This window comes from Pyxicephalus adspersus, chromosome 3, assembly GCF_032062135.1.
Source record: "Pyxicephalus adspersus chromosome 3, UCB_Pads_2.0, whole genome shotgun sequence".
Classification (NCBI taxonomy): domain Eukaryota; kingdom Metazoa; phylum Chordata; class Amphibia; order Anura; family Pyxicephalidae; genus Pyxicephalus; species Pyxicephalus adspersus.
In genome coordinates, this window is record NC_092860.1 from 44,844,735 (window position 1) to 44,867,525 (window position 22,791).

A 22,791-nucleotide genomic window follows, 5' to 3' on the forward strand; every position below is an offset into this window, starting at 1 on the left:
CGTGAAACATTTTCTCAAAAGGAAAAAAACATGACATGGGCTCAGTCTTAACCCCCCCCCCCCCCCCTTTCCTTTTTACAAGTAACCAAATACACTTGCAAACTAAAACAAGTTTGTTGAGATATGTATTAGTATGTATGGTTTATATACCTATCATAGAAATCACTTTAGGTATTTTATTAAAAAAAAATATTGCTTTCCTGGCTGATTAGTGCACATAATTGCAATTGTCCACCATGTCTCCTTCGGTATTATTGGGGTTAAAGCCTTGGTTAAACCTAATTATGTCTATCCTTCTGTCAGGATAAGAAATTCTTAGTGGTGCAGTGGTTGGCCCTAACTTGAATGTTGTATTGTTTTATGAGGTCTTGCAGTTTAAAATACACCCTAATTCAGGATTACATTTTTAAAAATGTGTACGTGCAGCATTACATACATACCTTTCTTCTATTACTAGTCCAACCCATAAGTAATTGCACTTCCGGATTGTTGATTCTGTCTGAATGGACATGCTAGGAAATAACTCCCTGCATCACCTCCTGTCAAACTCCTCCTATCATAGATTTCATGAATGAACTGTAAGAGGCAGCTGTGGCTGGGACCATTAAGCATGTGTGGAAATAAGAGCAGGTTTACTGCCATGATTGACAGTAATCCTTGCCCTCCCACCACAAGAGAAGAAGACAAGATGGCAGTGCTTTATCCTTGGATCTAGCGCAGGTATCGGCAAAGTTTTATGGCCACTATGGGGTGGGAGGGAGCACACTAGGCCGGACCCACCCTAATGGCTCTGCCCACCACCAAGGAATGCCCCCTGAAGTGAAATCCTTCTCCATATGCATTGCGGAGGAGAGGGATTTACCTTCAGGGAGCTTTCCCTATTTACCACGGAGGCAGAAGTATCAATGCCGGCTCCGGTAGTTCCTAATGCCCCCTGGCCAGAACGAACTACCGGCTAAGCCGTATCTGGCCTGAAGGCCGGAGTTTGCTGACCTCTGATCTAGCGTTTTAAGAGCAGTTGACTGATGCACTGGTGGACACCTCAAGGCCGGTCCTAAATATTCAGGTGAGTATAGAAAAACTTACAAGGTTTCTATTTTTAAGGGGGAATGCAAGTTAGCATTAAGAATGGTTCTTACAATAATAAAGACACAACGTACAGGTACAACGTGTAGGTCCAATTCTAATCTCTAAAGTCAAATATACATGCCTACAGCTGCAAGATCACATACTGAAACCAGATAGGTTAAGGATGCCCTTTATATAGATGGTTTTCTGTTATAATTGTAACTTTATGTTTAGGAGGTAAACACTGAAGAACAAGTGCTACTAAAAGCTGCTTCAAATGTGTAATTGTACGTTAAATTGTTTCCTGAAATACCCACTGTTTCAAAAGGAAGAAGTGAATAAAAGTTGTTTGCTATGCATAATCTATGGATGCATGGAATGTTACTAAAATAAAAAAGAAGATAAGAAGAGACATTGGCAAAAGACAAAAAACAAAGTTACGAGGTTATGAGTTGGTTAATTTTCCTACTTATACCTACAAAGTGGAATCACACTTTAACTCCTTATTGAGAAATGTATTTAAATAAATAAACATATGACTATACCATTAACCTATATGAAATTTAATGCTTGGGACACATCTAAATTTTTTTGCTTCTGGGTAATAAAGTATATATAAAGCCTTTTTATTATTTTCGAGCCCATAACAATTTTTTTATAGCTGTCAATTCTCCCACCAGGTAATTTTGGCCTTTTTTATTGGACAGAATGGAATATTCACACTTTTAGAGTTGTAATCAGAGCAAAATATGAATGGAAATCTTACAACTTCAGGTCTTTGACCTGGATTCATCTGTAGAGATCTCTTCTTCACTTTGGTTGTGTCCCTAAGACACATCTCCTCAATGGCTCAGTCAGAAAAAATACTGAAAAAAACTCAGCTACAAATACTTCAGGCACCAAAATAAGTTTATTTGTTGTTTTTTCTATTTTGTGAGTACACTATATTTATAGTGTTATGAATTATTATAAAGAAAAATACCTGACCAATTTCAGAGATTCCATAATATAGTTCCATTAAAATTTAGCCTGTAGGAGAAAACAACATTTTTATTGTAGTTATTAGTTACAATGAATGTGAATTGAATGCTGAATACTCTTCTAATTTCTTCTGATTTAATTGTGACATTCTTTATGCAGTATTTCAGACATCACACGTTGATGTTATTTATAACATGAATCAGGAGTTGTAACTTCAGTGGCTGCATACTTGCAAGCACATCATCTCTGTCACTATGTATTTTTTAAACTTTCAGAATGTTTAGGTAGATGACAAACATTGCATTGTAGCATGTAGGGGAGACATGCAAAATATACAAATTGAAGCTAAAGGTTCTGTTTGCATACTGTGAGATATCAAGTTTTGTGCAGGCACTTGGCAATGCCTTGTTTTGATTCCAGTGTTTTTTAATAAATATATACCTATGACAATGTTGCATTAGTTTTTTACATTTCCTGGTGAATATCTGGGTGCAACAGTTTTTGCTTTATTTTTAATTAATTTTTTTTTAAATAAAAAATATCAAAGTATGCTATTTTAACTCATGTCTTATTCTGGTTTTGCAATGCACAGTATGTCAAATATTTTCACAGGCTGTTTTGACAGTGAAAGCATTTTTTTAAATCTCTTTTGGATTCCTAATACACTTATCTGCTAAAATTTACAGTTCATGTAATAAGCAGTATACTGCATTGGTCACAATTTGTTTAAATGCAGCTCTTCCATAGTTTGACCCAAAAGGCGTGAAGAGGAAAGCTTGTGACTACTCCTTGCTAATCACCTTCTAACCCACTTACATGCCCCACAAAAAGTAACTTTTGTGTCTCAGATCAAGGTCAACCAGTGGACAGTTATTTTGTACAATTAGCCATGGTCAGATTATCTGTTAATAATCATTTTAGTAAAAGTGCTCACTTTCTATCTCTTGGATAGAAGTGCATTTTTATATGGTAGTGAATCTGACATTCACCAAACATTCTCTGGTGGAGAATCAATCACTGGTGTTTTTTATTTGTTTTTCAGCTTCATAAAGTGGGAATAATCTTTAATACACCATTTTGTTTAGAATTTTTGTTTTGCATATCAAAGTAATAGTTTTATTACAATTTCTGTGTCAAGTGTAAAAAAGTTATGATAGTAGTCTTTTTTTGGTATTGTTAACAGCAAAGATTATTCCTGACATTGGTTATGAGGGCTTTAAATTTATTATTTTGTGCAACAAAAAAGGGAGGAGACGAGAGGGGAACTTTGAGATCAATGCTAGATTCTCCAGTCACTTAGATCTAAATAAAGGTAATACATTTTAAGAAAAAGGCGTATGAGTATATAGAGTATGCGATTTCTTAAAATATGCTAGGGAAACTTGAAATTCTTGAAAATATTTTGTTGAGGCTCCTAAATTGTATTTTTTGAACAATGCAAGAGTATTGTACATTAAGGTCTTTCCGTTGAAATATCATGCCTCATTTAGGAATAGACATACTCTTTTAAGCATTGTGGGATTAGTATATTATAGTATAGTTTTATTTAGACAAATAATCAAGTGAGTTTAATGTTTTATTTTTGGAAGACATGTATATCATTATAAGCTTCTATCAGATGTTAGCAGAGTTGTTGCAATTAGTTTGTTAGCACAACAAGCTTAGGCTAGGAAGGAAAACAATTGGATTACACCTTGATTTTGCATCCATTTTTTAAGGACCTCCTAGGGTCTTAGGGGTGCATCAGTGACATCTACAACACCCTTCTGCTGCTAGAATAACTATCTCCTAGATACCACAGGTGTGCTGGAATAAATTAGCATGGCATCTTGGATGAGCCACTGCATAATATTAACAGTGCAGGTGATGGTGTGAACAGAACATTACCTGCCTCTTGTTAGCACTTATTGGCCTATCCTGTTTCAAGTCGATTCAGAAAGCTGCCAAGATTCATTTGGTTATAAATGATTAATATATAAATAATATATGGTATGTAGAGAAATTGAGAACAGCTACTTTAAATACCATTGTGATTACAGCCACTTCTATTTTTTTTTATTTCTATGAAGACGATATAGTTTTGTTAGTAGCTTTTACAGTTAAAGAATAGAAATCCTAGAGATGTAAATGCACTGGCAAAGAATTAGGAATTGGGATATTAGTTTCTAGTAAACATTGCTAAACCTAATTGTTAGCCACAGTCACTAATTTAGCCACTTCCCAGGGAATTGCCTGAACCACTAATTTACCACTTCCTTAAGAATACATTTTTTTCTTTGCTCAATGTCTTATATGATTGTGTTTGGGCAGTTGTACAAGTATCTTCCTTGGCAAAGGCTCCAAATGTTGTACTACATCCAGAGACCTCTGCTTTCAAACATTTGGTATATTAACGAGTAAAAACACATCAACATACAAAGTTTTTCATATGCAGTATAATTCATGCTATAAACTTTTACATGGTTTCACATAAAATAGTAAACAGGTTAATATCACATTCTGATTTATTTTAGTTTGCTGTATATCTATACACATAGGAAATTAAAGACTTAATATTTAAATTATTAAAATGCTTTGCTTTATAAGAATAGCAGTTTATTTTGCACAGATCAATCAGTGAATTACCAATTAGTCAAAAATACCATTTGACTTAATGATACACAGTCCCGGGAAGTGTAATCCATAGTACAAAATCAAGAAGCTTAAAATTCACATGCAAGAATTTATAGTGGAAATTTCTGCTCACTGTTACAGAATCTACCTAGTATAATGTTAAAGAGACCCTGTGATCACGTCTGAATTCTGTCTTTGATCATTGATCTGGGAAAGGTGAGCTTCATAAGCACTATACGACCCTCTGTTATTTATACATTTCTTTTTTGGATTTTTGAGTTACCAGCACTGCTAACATCCCAATATGACATTTACAGTTTTGGATCTTGCTGTCTGCCTAACGGTACTACCCCTGCCACTTAACCCTTCAGACAAATAGCAGTCTCCAGCATAGCCTGTTCATCAAGTCTGAATTTACCATTAGGCCCAGCAAGCATGTGTAAATGGTATAAAGTGGTGGTTTTGTCCTATCTAAAATTATTGGCCACACATGTTTTCCCATCAGTAGGCAGTAGGTTTTACCTGCATCTGTAACAAGGTATTATAACAAAGTTACTTAACTTATCTCTGGCCCTGGTGTCGTGAAATCAATGACAGACAGCATTGGTGTAATTATATCATAGTAGTAGTTTGGCATCTGCCCTAAAACATTTCATTGTTCTAAAAAAGTTAGCATTCATTTTGTGACTTGAAACAGTTACACCAATAGCATGAATTGCTGTCCCAGGTAATGAGCACACATAATGTATTACATAATTCATATGAAAATGGCAGGATTTACCAACACTGTTTTCTGTAGGCTCTGTGAAGCCTTTTTGATATGTCATTTTCCTGGATTCATTGAACTTTACACTTTCCTTTAAAGCACATTTGAAATCAAATGAGGGTTAGGACTACAATAAAATGGTATAGTAGAGAAGGAAGCATACATATAAATGAAGTACAAAGTGTTTGTACTAATAGACATAAAAATTGATATACGGTATCTAAAGTGACTGCCTATATACCTGAGATCAGGCACATATCTACTGTGACCTTAACATCTCGTTTAGGCCAAAAACTGTATTTGGGGCAGGAACTATTAACAGAGGTTATTAGCCAGTTGAAAAGGGATGTCACAGAATCCCTTTAAAATGTCAAAAATATCTCCTAAGTCATCTATGGTGTCATTTGAGTATACTTTTTCTTCTATTAGTTTGAAAGACAATGTGTAATATTGATTTTTTTCTGAAGACCTTTTACTTTAGACAGTCAAAAAGTGTCACCAAATACAACCAGCTTGCTTTTTTTTAGATCAATACAACAATCAATATTGTATACTGACTACCAAGCCTGGTTGATTTGATCCAGATTTGAGTTTATTGTTTCTTGTTATTTAACAAATATTAGCATATTATTTTTGTTTGATGTTGCTTATGTTGTCCCTGAAAAACCTCTCCAAACAGGCCAGGGATATAGAAACTCAACAAGAGAGGCATGGATAAGACACATTTGCCCACACATTTTTTCTTGGTATTATTTCATTCTGCAGTCTGTCTTTTTTATTGCAACGGCTTGACATTAGCACTCGAAGCTATATTAGCATCCATTTCAGCAGTTCAGTAATGGTATTAAAAAAACACTTAACTTCAACAGTGAATAGTCGCATGACAGGGTCATAAAAATCCACATTAAAAAAAAAATGTGCGTATTTGTCCCGACAAATAATTCTTTTTACATCATTTTGAAAAGGTGCTAAAATAGGATGAATGATTAGATATAAAATGCCCAAATAGAAGGACATTTTACCTTACTAAATGCACTGGCATGAAAAAAACACATTAGGAAATGCCATAATTGTGTGTTTTCCCCCCTTTATATGAATATTTAAATATTAGCAATCTATTCTACCTTTAAAGGTAAACTATGTGAGTGCTTATTGAATCATTATTCTTGTGAAGTTTAACCGAAGGTAGGTTTACCAAAAAACAGATGTCCCTAAAAATATACATTTATGCAATATACAAATATGCAGGTGCTCCTTTTGGTGGCTATCTGTATGGCACTACAGTAATCCTTGTCTAGTGACAGGAAATACAGTGAAACAGAGCTAGAAGAACAGTAAGGCACAACCCCTTTGCTGTAATGCTTAGTGGGAATCCCATCATATATGCATTAGAAGCAAAAATGGTTGCCCTCTCTGCATATATTTTACAGCCTACTAACAGAAGCAAGAAGTAAGAAGTAACATATAATATATATATATATATATATATATATTTATTTATATTAAAGTGCATGCCCAATTCAGTATGCAATGCCAGGATGCTCTGGGTATGCAAGGGAATTATGTCATCCCTATAGAGATAGTGGCATCTGTGACAGAATAGGGAAAGATGAGTGTATTTGATAAATTGCAATCAGGTAGATAAGGGTATTTTATTGCAGAAGGGGCATTGCCTGTACTGTTCATAATGCCCCTTCTTCAATAAAGGAACTGCCTAATCACAATTTTTACAAAATAAGCCTTATTTAATTTTAAGGTGACCCTACAAATTACATCACAGTTTCTCTGTCATGGAAAATTGTCTTTGATGCATCTCTAAACAGTAATGTCAAAGACTTTCAGGAGAAATAGCAATCAGGATGACAGGTAAATTTGCCCAATTGCTGTGTCTGCAAAAAGCTTCCCTAGCCCCTCTCCATAGGTCTAATTGTGAAAAGTCACCTAATGCAACCAGGTATCTTCAGTTAAATGAAGATGGTCAGACACTGCATACATAGCTGACTATGTTTTGTGTTCATGGCCAACTTTAGACCTGTCTTGGTGTTGGCATATTTTAATTAGATTACAAGTATATAATGATAAAAATGGAAACAAGGAGACTAATGACAGAATGAAACTGTACTTCTAAACACAAATAGCTATCTTTCACGGACTAAATAAAAACAAACTGTTCTTATCTGCTATAAAAAAAGCTGCAAGATGATATCTTTTTGTAAAACTTATGTATGTGTATCTAGTGGACCATGGTTTTTGTCTGTGGTAAAAGGGGTTAGAATGTTAGCTTTATTGAGGCAACTCATGATGTACTTAGACTTCTAAACCAGTATGACTGTGAAAAAGATCACTGACAATAACCGCCTTTACTACAAAAGTATATATGTTAAAAGCAAACTTTGTAACTGATAATACTTTTGAGAAATGAAGTCCATTCTTTAAATATCACCTGTATATAAATTTAAGTGCTATCCAAGCTGTATAAACATAATTAATCTTAATTTTATGTTCACTCTTCTGCAGCCAGAATAAGGGTTAATGGCACCCCGTGGCTTTGAATTCAAATACGCCGTTGCAGTTGTTTGCAGCCACGTTTCTTACACTAAGTGCTTTGGCAGTCTGCAGTCTCTACACGAGAGAGATGCTCGAGCATGGTTCTAAATTTTGATTAAACGCAGTGCCATTAATCAACGGAAAGACACTGAGCAGTTGGCAAGGTCCAGAGCTGCACAGTGTTTAAGGCATAAAACATTACCAAGTAATTAGAAAGCGTTCCTATCGGAGGAGCAGTGACTTCAATAAAGAGGTAAATGATAGCATGTTTATTGTAGACGTAGGCAGACAGTGCAATATGATAAACTACAGGAGATGCACATATCAGTAATCATCTGCATTATTAGTACCATTAATCATAATTCCCCAAATATAAGGGCCGCCAACACATCCGTTTGACCAAGGTTGCCCTTAGCCAGCTTTCTCTTGACCATTCTAATTTCCCTAGTAGACTATTGCAACCCTGCCTCACCATGAATCAAGGTTCACATACTGAGGCTGAGAACTGATAGCCAATTAAATTTGAGCAATTAGTTCCAAGTCTCTCTGGGAAATACTTAATGCTAAACTATTATCTAGTGACTTTTAAACTTCACTGAAGTAAAAAAAACAAAACATATTTTTGGGTTACAAGTTTCCACTTGTAGCGGACTTTTTCCTTGTGGCAACTGTCTATTCAAATGTTTCAAAAAGGCAAATTCTGAATTACCCTCAGGCGCTAAGACAAACCAACCAGCAATTCCAGTAGAGTACAGAACAACTGAAGTAGCTGAATATATTGTCTTCATTAAAACAGACACTGAATATTCTAATGTTCAGTATACTAACAATGAACATTCTCATCACTAATACTTAACATGTGGAAGACATTGTTACGTTAGAACATTGGTAAGTCCGGCCTTAGGAACTGGCCTTACCTGAAGTAGGCATATGATATTTTAGAATGCGTTATCTAATAAACAACTGTTGTTCACCTGCGCTTATAGACTTGGTTAAGTGTTTGCTTCTACTTTAAGGTCCTAGGTTGGTGCAATTGGTCATCACGGGGTTTGGTGGTCAAAAAAGAGATACATTTTGATAGTTTTCAGGTAAAACACAGACATACCTCCTACCAATCAAGTTGCCTAATCTAGAAATCTGAGGACAAACTTACACATATGTCATTAGGGCAGACCACAGGTGATACTGAATCAATGGTCAGAACCAATGAAACCTGTAGCAGAAAAAAAAAACATATACTCAGATGTAATGTAATTCAGCAGCTTAAAGATCACATCTTAAGAAGCTGATTTTACAAACTGGGTATTCTGGCAATTCCCTAAAGCCTGGGAGTGGTTTATATTGTAGACAATAGGTCTAGTTAATGAAGAACAGGTGCTCAGGCTCATTAAAGCTAATGAAGGCAAAACAAGCCAAGTAGGCTGATATTAGCTGAGGCTGTGGCTCACAGCAAAATGTCCAACACTACCCAAACACAGAGTCCCACAATCAACATCAGTACAATGTCAATAGCACCTAAAATTGAAATGACTCACTTAATCTGGTACTATTAGAACATAGCAGGTACCTTTGGGTCCCTTCAAATCAGTTCCATTTTAAGTATAAGCACCCTGGGGAAAAGTGGGGAATTTGGTATGTACATCCTCTTTTTCTGACCCCACTCCTTCTGGCTCTTTTTTTAATGAAGGGCTTTAGTGGTTGAATATAAAGCATAGTTGGTGTGATGAGCAGATAAGAGTCCAAACTCTCTATTAATAAAAATGTGTATATCAGCGGATAGTGGAATTCTGCGGACCCATGGTATCTCCTGTAAAATGACTGGATTAGGTAAGTATTTTTGTTTGCTTTAACAAAGATTGCTGTTATTTTTAGTTACTGACATCTATCGTAATACAAACTGAAAAATTTGAAATAGTAATATTTACATTTTATGGCATATCCCAATTTTTTTTATTACTCATAAACATTCATATGTTACCCAGACTAACCAAATTAAACTGCAAGTACCTACATAAGAAATGCAATGGTTTAATGTCAATTCTGAACAAAAGAAAGAAGTACATATGGTGCATAAATCCCACATTGGGCTTACAATCAATTTTAATATTTATGATAAAAAGGCAAAAAACATTGAAATTGAACTAATCTGCTCATGGTTGCTATAAGATTTTTCATAATTCTTTGCCTAGGGTGGACTGCAGCACCACCATAATCTGCATGTCTGTTCCGTTAGCAATATGGAAAAATGAGAAACATTGTTTATGGCACAGCTATGAAGTACCACTGTAAATGTACCTTCTACTTACATTATGGTAGGAACTGCCCTGCACTTTGCACATCATCATTGCGCTTTGCATAAGTTTAATAAATTCTGAGTTACTCTATAAAAGTAAGCATACGGTAAACAAATATGATCAAATCACAAATTGAAGTAGAGCAAATAAAAAGAAATGCAGTCAATTAGGGTCTTTATTAATTTATTTTTTTTTTTTTTTTGGGGGGGGGGGGGATATTTGTATCCTTTAGTATTAGCCTAAATATTTAAACAGGAGACAGAACGAACTCATGTGTTAAATGTACTTCATGAATATTAATAACAGATAAGCAATCTGCCCTTTAATACTACCAAAAAATAGTTATGCCCCAACACACAGCCTGGTGTTAAAAGAACACATTTTGGGGTTTATATTCCTCACATGACAGCATGTGATGCCAGACAGTGATTAACATTCCTGGGGCATTCACATTAATACAGTACAATGCTTCCGTTGCAAAGTTTAATACTTTCTCCCGAGAATCCTCCTTGTTGACTAGACAAGGCTGCCAATTTTGTTTGCCTGCCACATCAGAGGATCCCAAGAGGGATAAAAGGGCTCATGAAAAAAGGAGTAGCGGAGTAGAAGCATAATTCATTGTGAATTGAGCAAAGAAGTCTAATTCAGATAAATGGCCGACCCCAATGCATCCTACCTGTTATTACAGCAGACATGCAGTATCTGTGCAGTAAATTAGTCAAACCCCAGAAGAGCTTGGTGGGAGCTTATCTTCAAGTGTATAATTTGAGTGATGAGGGAGCTGCCTCCGTGACCAGAATGACTGATTTGCTTCATACTGAAAGAGATTTAGGTGACTGTCTTCCTAACTTCTCACCCCTTTGCTTACATTATATCCTTGTTGCTGTTACTTAAACCTGCACTCTTAAGAAGGCTAACAGCAAAAACCCTGAATTGATTTTCCTCAGGGTTATGTAGCCCCAAATGTTTCTTAAACACTAATGGCTGCTTTTATCAACTCATTGCACAAAAATGCTTTGGGTACACCTCAGGCATCTAAGGAGCTTAACAAGTATGTTCTTATTTCTCACATCATAAATTAAATAACATTAACCATTCGTGGTAAAGGGGAGGCTTTATTACAAATGTATTGCTAAACTTATAACAAAAAATACATTGCTGTTCAGATTGATAACAAAGACTGTATGTGACAGTCAGTTAAGCAAAGGCTATCATTATTTTCGTGCAACCTTTTTCTTACCATGAACTTGTTTAGCTTTATTTGTGTCATCTTGGGATAATGCACATACTCTGTTTTTTTAACAATGAATAGAACTGATTTTAAACATTTAAAGAACAAGGCACTAAGCACAAAGTGCAATATCTGATAGCAGCCATTGAGCATTCATGTTTTAATGCAATTTCCATGAAAAATCCTTGTAGGGACTTTGCATTTTGTGCTTTATTAAATCAGCCAGCTATGTGAAAATTGGACCTATAGTGCATATTTACAGATGTATATACCTTCCCCTATTATACATACCCCCTAAAATAAAAAGTTGGTTAATGCATACCCCAGTCTTTTTAAGCCTGAAACATAATGGGTTCTGTGGCACATATTTGATATCTTTAAGGTACATTTTCAGCTGTTTTATGTCTAGTATGTTAACTGGAATGATTGTGCCTGATTTATTAAAGCTCTCCAAGGCTGGAGAGGATACATTTTCATCAGTGAAGCTGGGTGATCCTGCAAACCTGGAATAGATCTGGTCTAGGATTCAAAACATTTTCTAGCAAATAGCAAATGACTTTAAAGAAATCCATTCCAGGTTTGCTGGATCAAACCGCTTCATTGATGAAAGTGAATGCTCTCCAGTCTTGGGGAGCTTTAATAAATCAGGGCCATTGTCTTTTAAAGCAACAGAGTCAGCAGTTTCTCTTTTGATTATTATCTGGGATTAGAACACCTTTACTAAACAAGTTCACTCCATTTTAAACAAATGCCATCTAAAATATTGGAGCTTGGCAGTTTTTAACTTGAAGCTGGACTCCAGTAACATAAAAAATACCCTTGGAATGGAGCTACATCTGCATTGCAATAGATAAAAGTTTGATTTTGCCTAGATTTTCTGTAAAAAGCATTTTTTCTTTCATTTACATACCTTATCCCTAGCTACCCCAGTGACTGATGCATGCCTCTCTTTCCAACACTCAGTGTTGTGGTTGAGCCTCTGACATCATCACTTAGAATACAGGGCCATTCACTCTGCTTTGTAGGGGATGACCCAAGGGGCTGCAGCCACAGCATGTGTGGCCCTACAGAAAAGACTGTGGTGAATTGGTCAAAACGAGCCTGTGGGAGAGTGAGTTAGGTAAAAGTGCCATTTACAAAATCCCTAGGCAAAAAAGATAAGTAGGGTAATGTTCTATTACAACTTGAATTAGGCTTTGAGTAATTTTAAATGTAAAATCGAAAGGGCAGATGTATTTTCTTTTTCATGCTGTATTACAGAATGTTTGTTTGCATAATTTCGGCCTACTTGCTTTGAAGTGTGTAAGATCTGGCAGTGAAAGGGCAATAGAACCTTAATGAACAGTGACATCTTTTAACTAAGCAATCAATTTACTGCTGAAAAAAAACAAGAAGAAACTAAACAAAAAATACCCTGCAGTTTGATGTTAAAATCCTTACACAAATGCCTCCCCCTCCAGCACCCTTCAATGCATTTAGGCCTTTAAATCTTCCAACAATGTTGGTGTTTTCAAGAAGTAAGGACATGTTTCCAGAGTTATGGGTGTGGTTTGTTTCTGTTTGTTTTAATGCAGACCGTCCGGATTGCACCCAGAGGATGAAGGAGCAATTGGGGCAATGGGAAAATTAGAAATGTAACTGGGTAAATATTACTTCTTATAACATTCATTCCTAAGTTAATTGTTTGTGCCCTTATTTGCAAATAATCTTTACGTTATTCATTTTTGTGACTTTTAAGTTTTGCTTTAGCTAAGTTGTACACTTGTTGGGGGTCCCATTTTTCTTAGCAGAACACTAGGACAATTGGGTCCAAAGCTCTACCCACTATTAAAATATTTAGAAAGAATTACTAAAACATCCGATCCTTGTGTATCATTAACTTAATTAGGTTATAACAAAGCAGATAATCTGATTTATCATAAAAGTTCATTCACTTGCAAAAAAAAACAAGTCTATGGGGAATTTAAAGCTGAACTCTAGAATGGTCTACTTTTTACCAAATCTCTCCCCTTATTAAGTGCAGGCTATTAGTCATTATATTTTATTTAAATCATATTGCAATTAGCAGAAATCTATGTATCTACTAGCTGTAATGTCATAGCTTGCTGTATTTTTTTTTCTAGAAAGTCCTAATGCGGAGGAGGGACCTATAAGGAGGAGGAGGCAGATTTGTGGGTGGTGACAGGTGACAGAGAAGTTCTCTTCTTCTGTCTTTCCACACCTATTCTATAAAATCCTATATATTGAAAGCACACTGTCACTGTTCCCGCGGTTGCAAGTTTTCCTTTCCTAGAGTAAAGTAGGCAGAATTTGAGCTAGAGGTTGTGTATAGTTTTTTTTTCTTTTGCAGGTACTGTATTACTGAAAATGAAATAGGCACCTGTAATGGTTAGTTAGTGTTATCGTATCAGGGGTTCAACATCTGAAGATTGTAAAGTTTAAGGCTGGAGTGACAATCTTACTGGTAATAACGTTTCTCCTATTCTACATATACTGGCTCCAGGCATACAAAGGTTAGTGGTAGGTAAGACATGTCCTAGCATGTGAAGAACAGGAAACATGTTATCAGCACCAAATTATTAACTTTTCTAAGTCAAGCTAAAGTTACTCAAGCTAAAACACCCCTACTGACTCTTGAACCATGGATTGAGGTCAATTTAGAAGTTCTAAATTCCATACAGGTACAGTTTATTTCCCAAACAATAATTCAGTGCATTGTTACATAGAGCTGATTTGAAAAGTTACCCAGAATAGGAACCTTAAGTGTTAGGAAACATCTCAACACCTAGTAGGCCACGCTGACAACAATTTCATATTTGTGATCACAGTTATTTCCCAGACAAGGCTGACACTTGACTGGTTGGTTTTGGCAACAACCATCTTTTATCCTATATTTGGTAGATTTTATTTTGTGCATTGTGATAATACATAAATTAGAAATAGGCTTGGAAGTAATTAATCATTAATAACTAACTCATTAACACTTTCTCTGCTATGCTAGAATACTGATACTGTCAAGCCAATTCAATAAAGTGACATTCTTTAGTGCTAATTGCATTAAGTTTTGAGACATGTCCTCAGGCTTTAAAGCCATTTTAAGGACCTTGATGCATTTTTTTTCTCTTGTGCTACACTTTTGTGCTACACTTGTGCCATCAGCTGATGTGTAAACACATTTTGACTCTCTTTTTGTTGGTAGAAATAACCACATTTGTTGCAGTGAGATTTTTTAGGCTGCAATTGTGTTTGTTGCTGAAGATTTTGAACTACCTCAGCAAACTGTCAGGCAGCATTCGACTTTCCAAGGCTTCTGTAGTTGTTGTTTAAGTTATTTGCCGGCTGTCTAATTTTTTAGTCAGCTGTGGAAGGTGATCATTATCTTTAAAGGAAAGAAATGAGTTATTTTGTACACACAGTATATAGTTGTCAAGGGAAGGATTATCTCGTTTCAAGGGTTAATTTATTTTGAAACAAGTGAAATTAGAAGGCATGTAAAAAAACATCAAATTGTTTTGGAAAGAGTGATTTTTTTAAAATTATTTAAAAAGTTTTTAATCAATTTTTTTACGTGCAGACATAAAATGAAAGCCATTATAGCTGATTTTCCTGGAGAAAATAGATTAAACATTTTACTTTAGTATCATCTCTACAATATGACAAATATATCATAAATATACCAGTGACTCTATAATGCTTATTTGGTTTACATTCTTTGATTTTTTTAACAGATTGCTATTGGTTTTGTGACAATACTTAGTTTAAAAAGAGTGCCATGTATTTAATCAATGGTTAATGCTTCATTAGGTGAACATAGAATATCAGTAGTGTCGTGTTCCCATTTTTCTTAGCATAGTGTTCACATAAGATAATTGTAGAGGTTAGGATTAGCTTGTAATGCACAAGCATCATATAAATGATTGCCTTTCTCCATGGCTTAGAGTGGTCAAGACAAACAAGTCTATACCACACATAGGAGACTGTTTCAGTTTATTATACATTTCTTTTTATGTTCAGTTGATATTTTGCCTCTCTTTACAGTTGTAAAATACAGTTTTTTTTTAGTTTACTATATAGTTGGATCTGTAAAAAGAGCTCTAGTTCTTCGCTCTCCTATTATATAGGAATATTGGAACTGCATAAGCCCAGGTTTCAGTGAAAGTTTGTTTTTGATTTTGTATCTAGATTTTGATTATTGGGACCAATTCAGTACTGTATTTCATAGATGGTATGCACATTTTCAAGTTAGTTGTTTTCACAATATTTTTTTTTGTATGTATCTGCATTCATAGTACCACTGGGTCCTTTACAAGCCTACAATACAATATTAATCTGGAGTTTTTTGTAGTGACGTGAATAGAAAACTACCCAATATATAGTAAAACCTCTTCCAAAAATGATGTTTTAACATGTTGTAGAAATGTCCTGTTTAAAGTGCTGCTCTGTTTTATGATAACATGGCAGTACTAGTGGGTTTAACGTGAAATAACTATATATGATAGGCTCAGATGTTATTCTGCATCTCAAAACAACAATGTAGGTTACAAACACACGCCGAGCAGAAGGATTGAGCTTAAATGTATATTGTGGGGTTTAAATCATAAAAGAAGTGAATGGCAAAGTTATACGTTTCTAGCAAATTTGTTTTGACTATATTCAAGATGCTGTGTAATCAAACAGAAACCCAAAAGTATGATGAGCTTAGTTATCGTGGGTTACATTTTTATACTCATATTGGCAAATACTCGATTGGCCAAACCAGTAGGGTTTGTAGTTTTCAGATAAGAAAGAGATTGTCTAAGCAATGCACATGTGTAATGTAAGTTGTAGGTATGCTTTTTAAAGAACATAAAACACCAAACAAGATCATTTTATTTTGATCAGTTGTGAGTTGGTGGTTGGACAGTTTTCCTTTTGAACATAATTTACACTGATATTTATGCTTAATTAATAAAAACTAGGAATACATTCATTTACATGTACATGTAATTTATAGAAAGAATGTGTACACATGATCAATAAGCAAATATGTAATATGAGTAATATACATCTTTTATTTTTTCTTCATAAAGTTGTCCAGTATACCTTGATCAGAGTTTGTTAGTCAGTGTTCCATTGACACCTAGGGTTTGGGTCATGATTCAGTATGTGCTCATATTTTAAAGATATGTACGATACAGATTTTTGGGATTATGAAAGCAAATTACCATGCAATCTATGTAATGTGGTAAATGTTTGTTACACAGGGTTAACTAAATTGAGTAATTAGGTTAAGAAGAACTGTCCTATGTGACAGCCGGCATACATATTAAGATATATTAGGTAATAATATTGTAATACCCAGTATTAACATAATTAATTCCAACCATTATAAGGCCGTGGAAAGTATGCTTGCATAGGGAAATAGAGAAAATAAAACAAGTTTGTCACCAGCTTTATGGGTCATTATTTTGTGCATACAGTATTGTGCTAGGTTATTAAACAAAAGTGCAATAGATTAAAGAGTGACAAGAGCTGCAGAATCAATTCTTTTTCAACTGAGGTGGCATAATGGAAATCGACTTCTATGAATGAACTCTTGTTACAAAGTTATGAGGTGCAGAGCTAATGCACTGCCATGAGTTCATTTTTATTATTGTGTTACACCTGAATCAATTGACAAAGCTGTCTTTTTTTTCTTCTTCTGCTTCCCTTTAAGCAAGAGATGGCACTTAATTGAATAAAAGTCAATGTAATTATATTAACGGACTCTGTGTTAGTGCTGACAGAGAGAAAGGGACATTGCTGCACAGATTCTCTCTGCGTATTTCTGCATTCAGTTTAGCTTGACAGAAATTGAAGGAGTCTACACTTTCTAATTAGATTGTAAGGATCTTTAAAGTTTCACTGCTGTGACTAAAGCAATAAGTGGCTAGTTTATCTGCAATGAAGGAATCTCAGATTGCTAGGCTTCCGCATACATTTATTCCACTGTGTATTTTCACACAATGGTAAACTTATGAAGGCGTCCATAGACAGGGATGCCTGTTGGCTAAGATGACTATTTTCATCTGTTTCAGAAGACTGTTTGTATGTTAATAGAGTATTGAAACAGACAATGTTGTCTTACCTTCATTGCAGGAATACAGTATATAAAAAATATATAAAGGCAAAAGCAATTTTCAGAAATCATATTTAGGCTTCTATTAGACTATTCTTCCTTTTTAAAGTTATCAGGTTATGTTTGTACCTTCCAGAATAAAGGTCTTTAAACATCAGTTTCCTAATCCTTAGTCCCTTTTTATTGTCTAGTTATAAATCTGTCGGTGTCCTTATGAATAAAAAAAGTTAATATAAAACAGAAGTCTGTTGTACAGAAATGTCAGCCCATAATTAGGGAGAAGTAAGGTAAATGATGGGGGTGAGTGTGATATGACACTAAAGAGTATGGTTATAATCTCATACCAGGATTGAGGGGTAGTCAATGTTTAACTATGGTCTTCTACATTTGTAACAGTCCAAATATGAGTTTGTTGGTAATATCCTTGTTAAAGATTAGATGGAACCCCTTTGATTAACTTTTGTCAATTACCTTGCATTGTCCTATAAACCTATGGCCCCGATTCTTTTTATGAAACCCACCAAAGTGTACAACAATGCTTGTTTTTTTGTATTTTTTTAGCATTCTTTGTATGTCTACATACTATACAATTGGATCACTGTTTTTCTTAACTTTATAAATTGATAATAAATATATATTTTTTTTTTTGCTTCTCCATCTTGCATGTGCTATTTGTGTGAAATGCATGAAATTAGCATTGAGTTGTTTTGACAGTGTACTTATATGTTATTGTAGTATGGGAATGTATATATATGTGTTTTATGTTTGAACAGCTATAATATATTTTAATGTTTTTTATATTTATTTATATACACAAGTATTGTTTATTTTATTTTTTTATTTCAGACACAGTGCCAATATTAACCTCCACCGCAAACTGTTGACCAAAGAACTGGATGAGATGGGGCTGGACTCCTCTCAGCCCAACCTACGAGATGAGTTCTTGGCAAAGATCTATGGTGGTCAACATCCCTTGGGCCTGGATGTTAGAGAGGACACCAATTCGCCAGTTGGTACAGATGATTCCCACATCAATGGATATGGCCGAAGCTTGTCAGAAGATTACATGGTCTTAGATTTGAGCACGACCTCCAGTGTCCAATCCAGCAGCAGTGTCCATTCCTCTAGGGAGTCTGATGTGGGAAGTGATGAGGGCATACTCCTGGATGACACTGATGGTGCCAGTGACATTGAGGAGTCCTCTCAAAAATGTGATGTTTCTGCCCCTCTCATGGGACCAGGCAATGACGTATCGGAATCTTCCTTTTACAACAGCTTTGCTGTAAGCAATGGGGGAATAATGTGCAACATTTGCCATAAAATGTACAGCAACAAAGGAACTCTACGAGTTCATTATAAGACAGTGCACTTGCGGGAAATGCATAAATGTAAAGTCCTAGGGTGCAACATGATGTTCTCCTCTGTACGCAGCCGAAATCGGCACAGTCAAAACCCTAATCTCCATAAAAACATTCCTTTCTCTTCTGTGGAATAGCTTCCATATGGACACTAAACTCCAGATTTCACAGGCAACATGACTGAAATGCTCCATATTTATATATACGTACATATATAAAAGAAAATGTATATGTATGTTATATATCTCTATATATAAATCTAGATATATATTCTTTTTAACAAAAAGAGAAAAAGAAAACTATGAAACACTAGGTGCTTTTTATTTTCACTTAAAGGTGAAACTGCCCTCCAGAGGACAATTGAAAAAAAAAAAGAAAAAAAAATTCCAAACATGGTCACTTATACAGTTTTTTTTTTTTTTTTTTGGAATGAAGTACTTGGTTATCTCCAAAGATAGTGTCTTAATATTCCAGTGACTATTGCTTGCAAGAAAAAATAATGAACAGTTGTTTTGTTTGAATTCACAAGAACACACCATTAGGTATATTTTGAGAACACTAAGCATGGCAGATTCACCTGTATATATGGAGTCCGCTTGGGCAGAAAGTATTGTATTGATGGTTGTGTACTCTTGGTTCTTGTTGCAGTTATATCAAGCTGTATGCAAGATGAAGGGTTTCTATCTAGGTCTGTTACTTTATTTTAGCTTTAATGCACATTTTTGCAACACAGACACCAAAACACAACCGGTTTGTAACTACCTGCTAGATGTAGTATTATCCTGGTGTTGCATGCATCAGACCATTGAATTTTTTTTTTCTTTAGTGTTTTGTACTTTGTGTAAAAGCAGCCATGCACTTTTTCCCTATCCAAACACTACAGTGTGTGTAATGATATCCTTATTTTAACTCTTCAGTGCTGAGATCAGCGTCTTTGGGCAAAATGATACCATCTCCTGTGCTGAAGGAGCTAAAGTAATGTCGGTATCTTTAGATGTTTGGGCTAACTAGTCTGGTCATATAAAAGGCATACTTGCCATATTAAACAAGTATTAATGGAGTTTTGCAAAATGTTATATGGTAGAACTGCCAATTTTGCACATATCACTTCACTTCAATGCAGAAAAACATTCTGATGAGGTATAAGCCATATTTCATGGTCCTCTAGAAAAGATAAACTATATTGTATCATAAAAAGTCAAAGATTTAATCAGTGTTTAGAGCCAATGCCACACTCCAGTGATATCTGACTATAAAACATGGTGATAATATATTTAAGATTAATAAATGCAAATCCCTTACCTCTATCATATTATGGAAAAATCAACAATCAACACATCTGTTCATGAATTCTGCATAATTGTTGCACATGTAACTGGAGGGACCACAACATGTTTTTAGTATTATTTTATAATATACAATGAACACAATAGGGAGAATCGTTCCTATTTACAGCAGTACTCAATGAATTTCAGTTATGTTCTAAGTGTTTGTCCTGACACGTGATATGAAGTCTTAGTTTTTCTATTGTCAGTATTATAGAGAGTTATATCTCTATAAAATTTAGGACACAAGACAGTTTATTTATGATTATTTACTAATTAAGGATTGTTTAGTAAAGAAGGGTAAAGGTCAACCACATTGTTTTAAATACAGCACATCACATCAGCCCATTAGATCTCGTTTTACCGTATTCCAGTTACTATACAAGGAATTTTAATTGTTCATTCTGGGTTACTACACTTTGCACGTTCAAATTGATTGTGTAGGTAATCAAAAGACTGTTGCTTTCACACAAAGTGTACGTCTTTTTTACGTTATTGGTCATGGTGTTTCAAAAAAAAGACTGCAATAGCCATATATATAAATATAAAATTTAGACCATAATTATGAAAAATATGACAGATGTTTGCATATCCTGAGGAACAGAGCACTATATGGGATTCCAGGACAGTTAAGTTTCCCCCTTTTTAACACATAGAATCCTACTTTAAAATAATGAATTACATTGATATATATGACAACCACCTCCAATCTAAATAGATGAACCTATCACTTTTTATTTCTCTATCTGGAAGTCTATCGCGGCTTCTAAAGGTGAGATCTGCACATTTACACATAACATTTTATTTTCAAATTCAAACTGTAGTTGAACATGGTAGATGTTCATGTTTGATTATTAAAAAAAAAAGTCTTATAATTGAAAAGCGTTTATTTTAAACCATTTAGCAAATGCTAGATGCACTTCCCCCCTAAAGCAAATGCATATGTTGCAGGCCATTGTGCAGTAAAGAGTTTTAATATTACATCTCAATTTTACAAGCCCAGACCTGTGTAATAAAAACATCCAGGTGGCTCCACAAACCTCCCCTGATAGGAGACTCAGCCAACATGAATCCCTTTATGTCCTTATTACCAGAAACAGGCAAAAGCAGTAGTATTTTTCTGTCATTGATTTTATCTTGGGAATTCACACACATAGACTGGAGATCAACTAACAATCTTTTTAGTATCTGGGTGGTCATCAAGGCCATGTTACCTCACTATTGTAGGAAAAAAATACTTCAAGAGACCAACAGCTGAAGCACTTACAGTACAATAACTGGGAAGCATGTGCTTGACCTCAGATAGACTACATTCCTATGCTATTGGAACATTAGGATGATTGAAAACACAGATAATCATATTTTTTTTTATTAATTTAACGTAAAAAAGAAAGACTTAGGAAGGCGCAAGGCACTTTTGTTTCCTATGACACCCTCAAGTGTTTCCTGTGTTTACACATTTTGCCTGAGCTGGAGAACAACACAGGCAGTTTCTATTGCTAAAAGACAAACTAGTAGAAGGATATTCACATGACCAACATGTTCTGCCAAAATAACTCATGTGTAATGATTCCTCCTGCTACTCTGTTTCCATTTAATACCTCTTTAATTCCAACTTTCTGAGATTATAATTCGTTGCAGTAGCATCCTGTATGTAAAGTCAATATACTTTTTCTTTAAGCATCAATTTGTTACGAATATCCATGCTTATGTTATATTTGCTGCAAATATCTCATGTTTGCCAAAGGAACTCATATACAACTTTTTAGGTTTACTTAATGTACATAGCGCTCGTTGTGGATTCCAAGCATACACATGTTCTAGCAAACAAGACAGTATTTACAGTTACACTGATTGCTGACAATTTTATTATCAAAGAACTGTAAAAAATACAACATAAAGCCCACAGGAATGACCAGTTATGTTTCTTCCTGGGCCCGCAGTGGTTAAAGACTGAAAATTCTTGTTAAAACAGTAAAAGACTTTTTTATTTAAACTTGCATTTGTCCAACACTAATGTTTACTGAGAAAAGCTGAGGAATTTTTTGATGACCATTTTTTGGGAAATGTCACTGAGTTTTAAGTACTACTCTCGGTTAAACTGAATAGTATTCAGCTTAGTTTTTATACTGTTCATGTATACTGTATGTGTTTGTTAAATTGCAACCGGACTAAGTAAAATGTACTCTTCTTATTCAGTTTGTATGTGTGTCCATGCTACAGTTCTCTTACATTGCTTTATTCTACAAATTATGGGGAACATCATTGTTTCTAGATAATATTAGCACTTTTCTCATTAAAACTTCTTTTTGATTGTGAGATACAAAAATGTTTTCGTAATAAAAGTTAAAAAAATCAATAAAAACACATTTCTGCACCTCTAATAAATCCTATGGTTACAATGCATCATGAATAGCAGTTGTTACAAATTAAGAGAATTTACAGCAAGTAAATCAACCGTTGGTTATCTGCTGTTATTATATTGGTAAAATAATTCTATTAGTAAAGTAT

The 22,791-nt window shown here is 34.8% G+C and overlaps 1 protein-coding gene across 5 annotated transcripts in view; it reads left to right on the top strand.

The window, feature by feature from the left end:
* BNC2 (basonuclin zinc finger protein 2) overlaps positions 1-22,474 on the top strand; it is a 346,936-nt gene extending 324,462 nt beyond the window's left edge. For 4 of the 5 annotated variants that reach the window (XM_072404406.1, XM_072404407.1, XM_072404410.1 and 1 more), the window contains one exon: positions 18,444-22,474. In XM_072404406.1, the coding sequence (XP_072260507.1) occupies positions 18,444-19,092 (649 nt within the window). In that variant the 3' untranslated portion in view covers positions 19,093-22,474. Of the gene's footprint in view, positions 1-13,074; positions 13,143-18,443 lie in introns of all 5 variants that reach the window. The other variant, XM_072404409.1, reaches the window with a different exon arrangement.
* Positions 22,475-22,791: the final 317 nt, after the last annotated feature.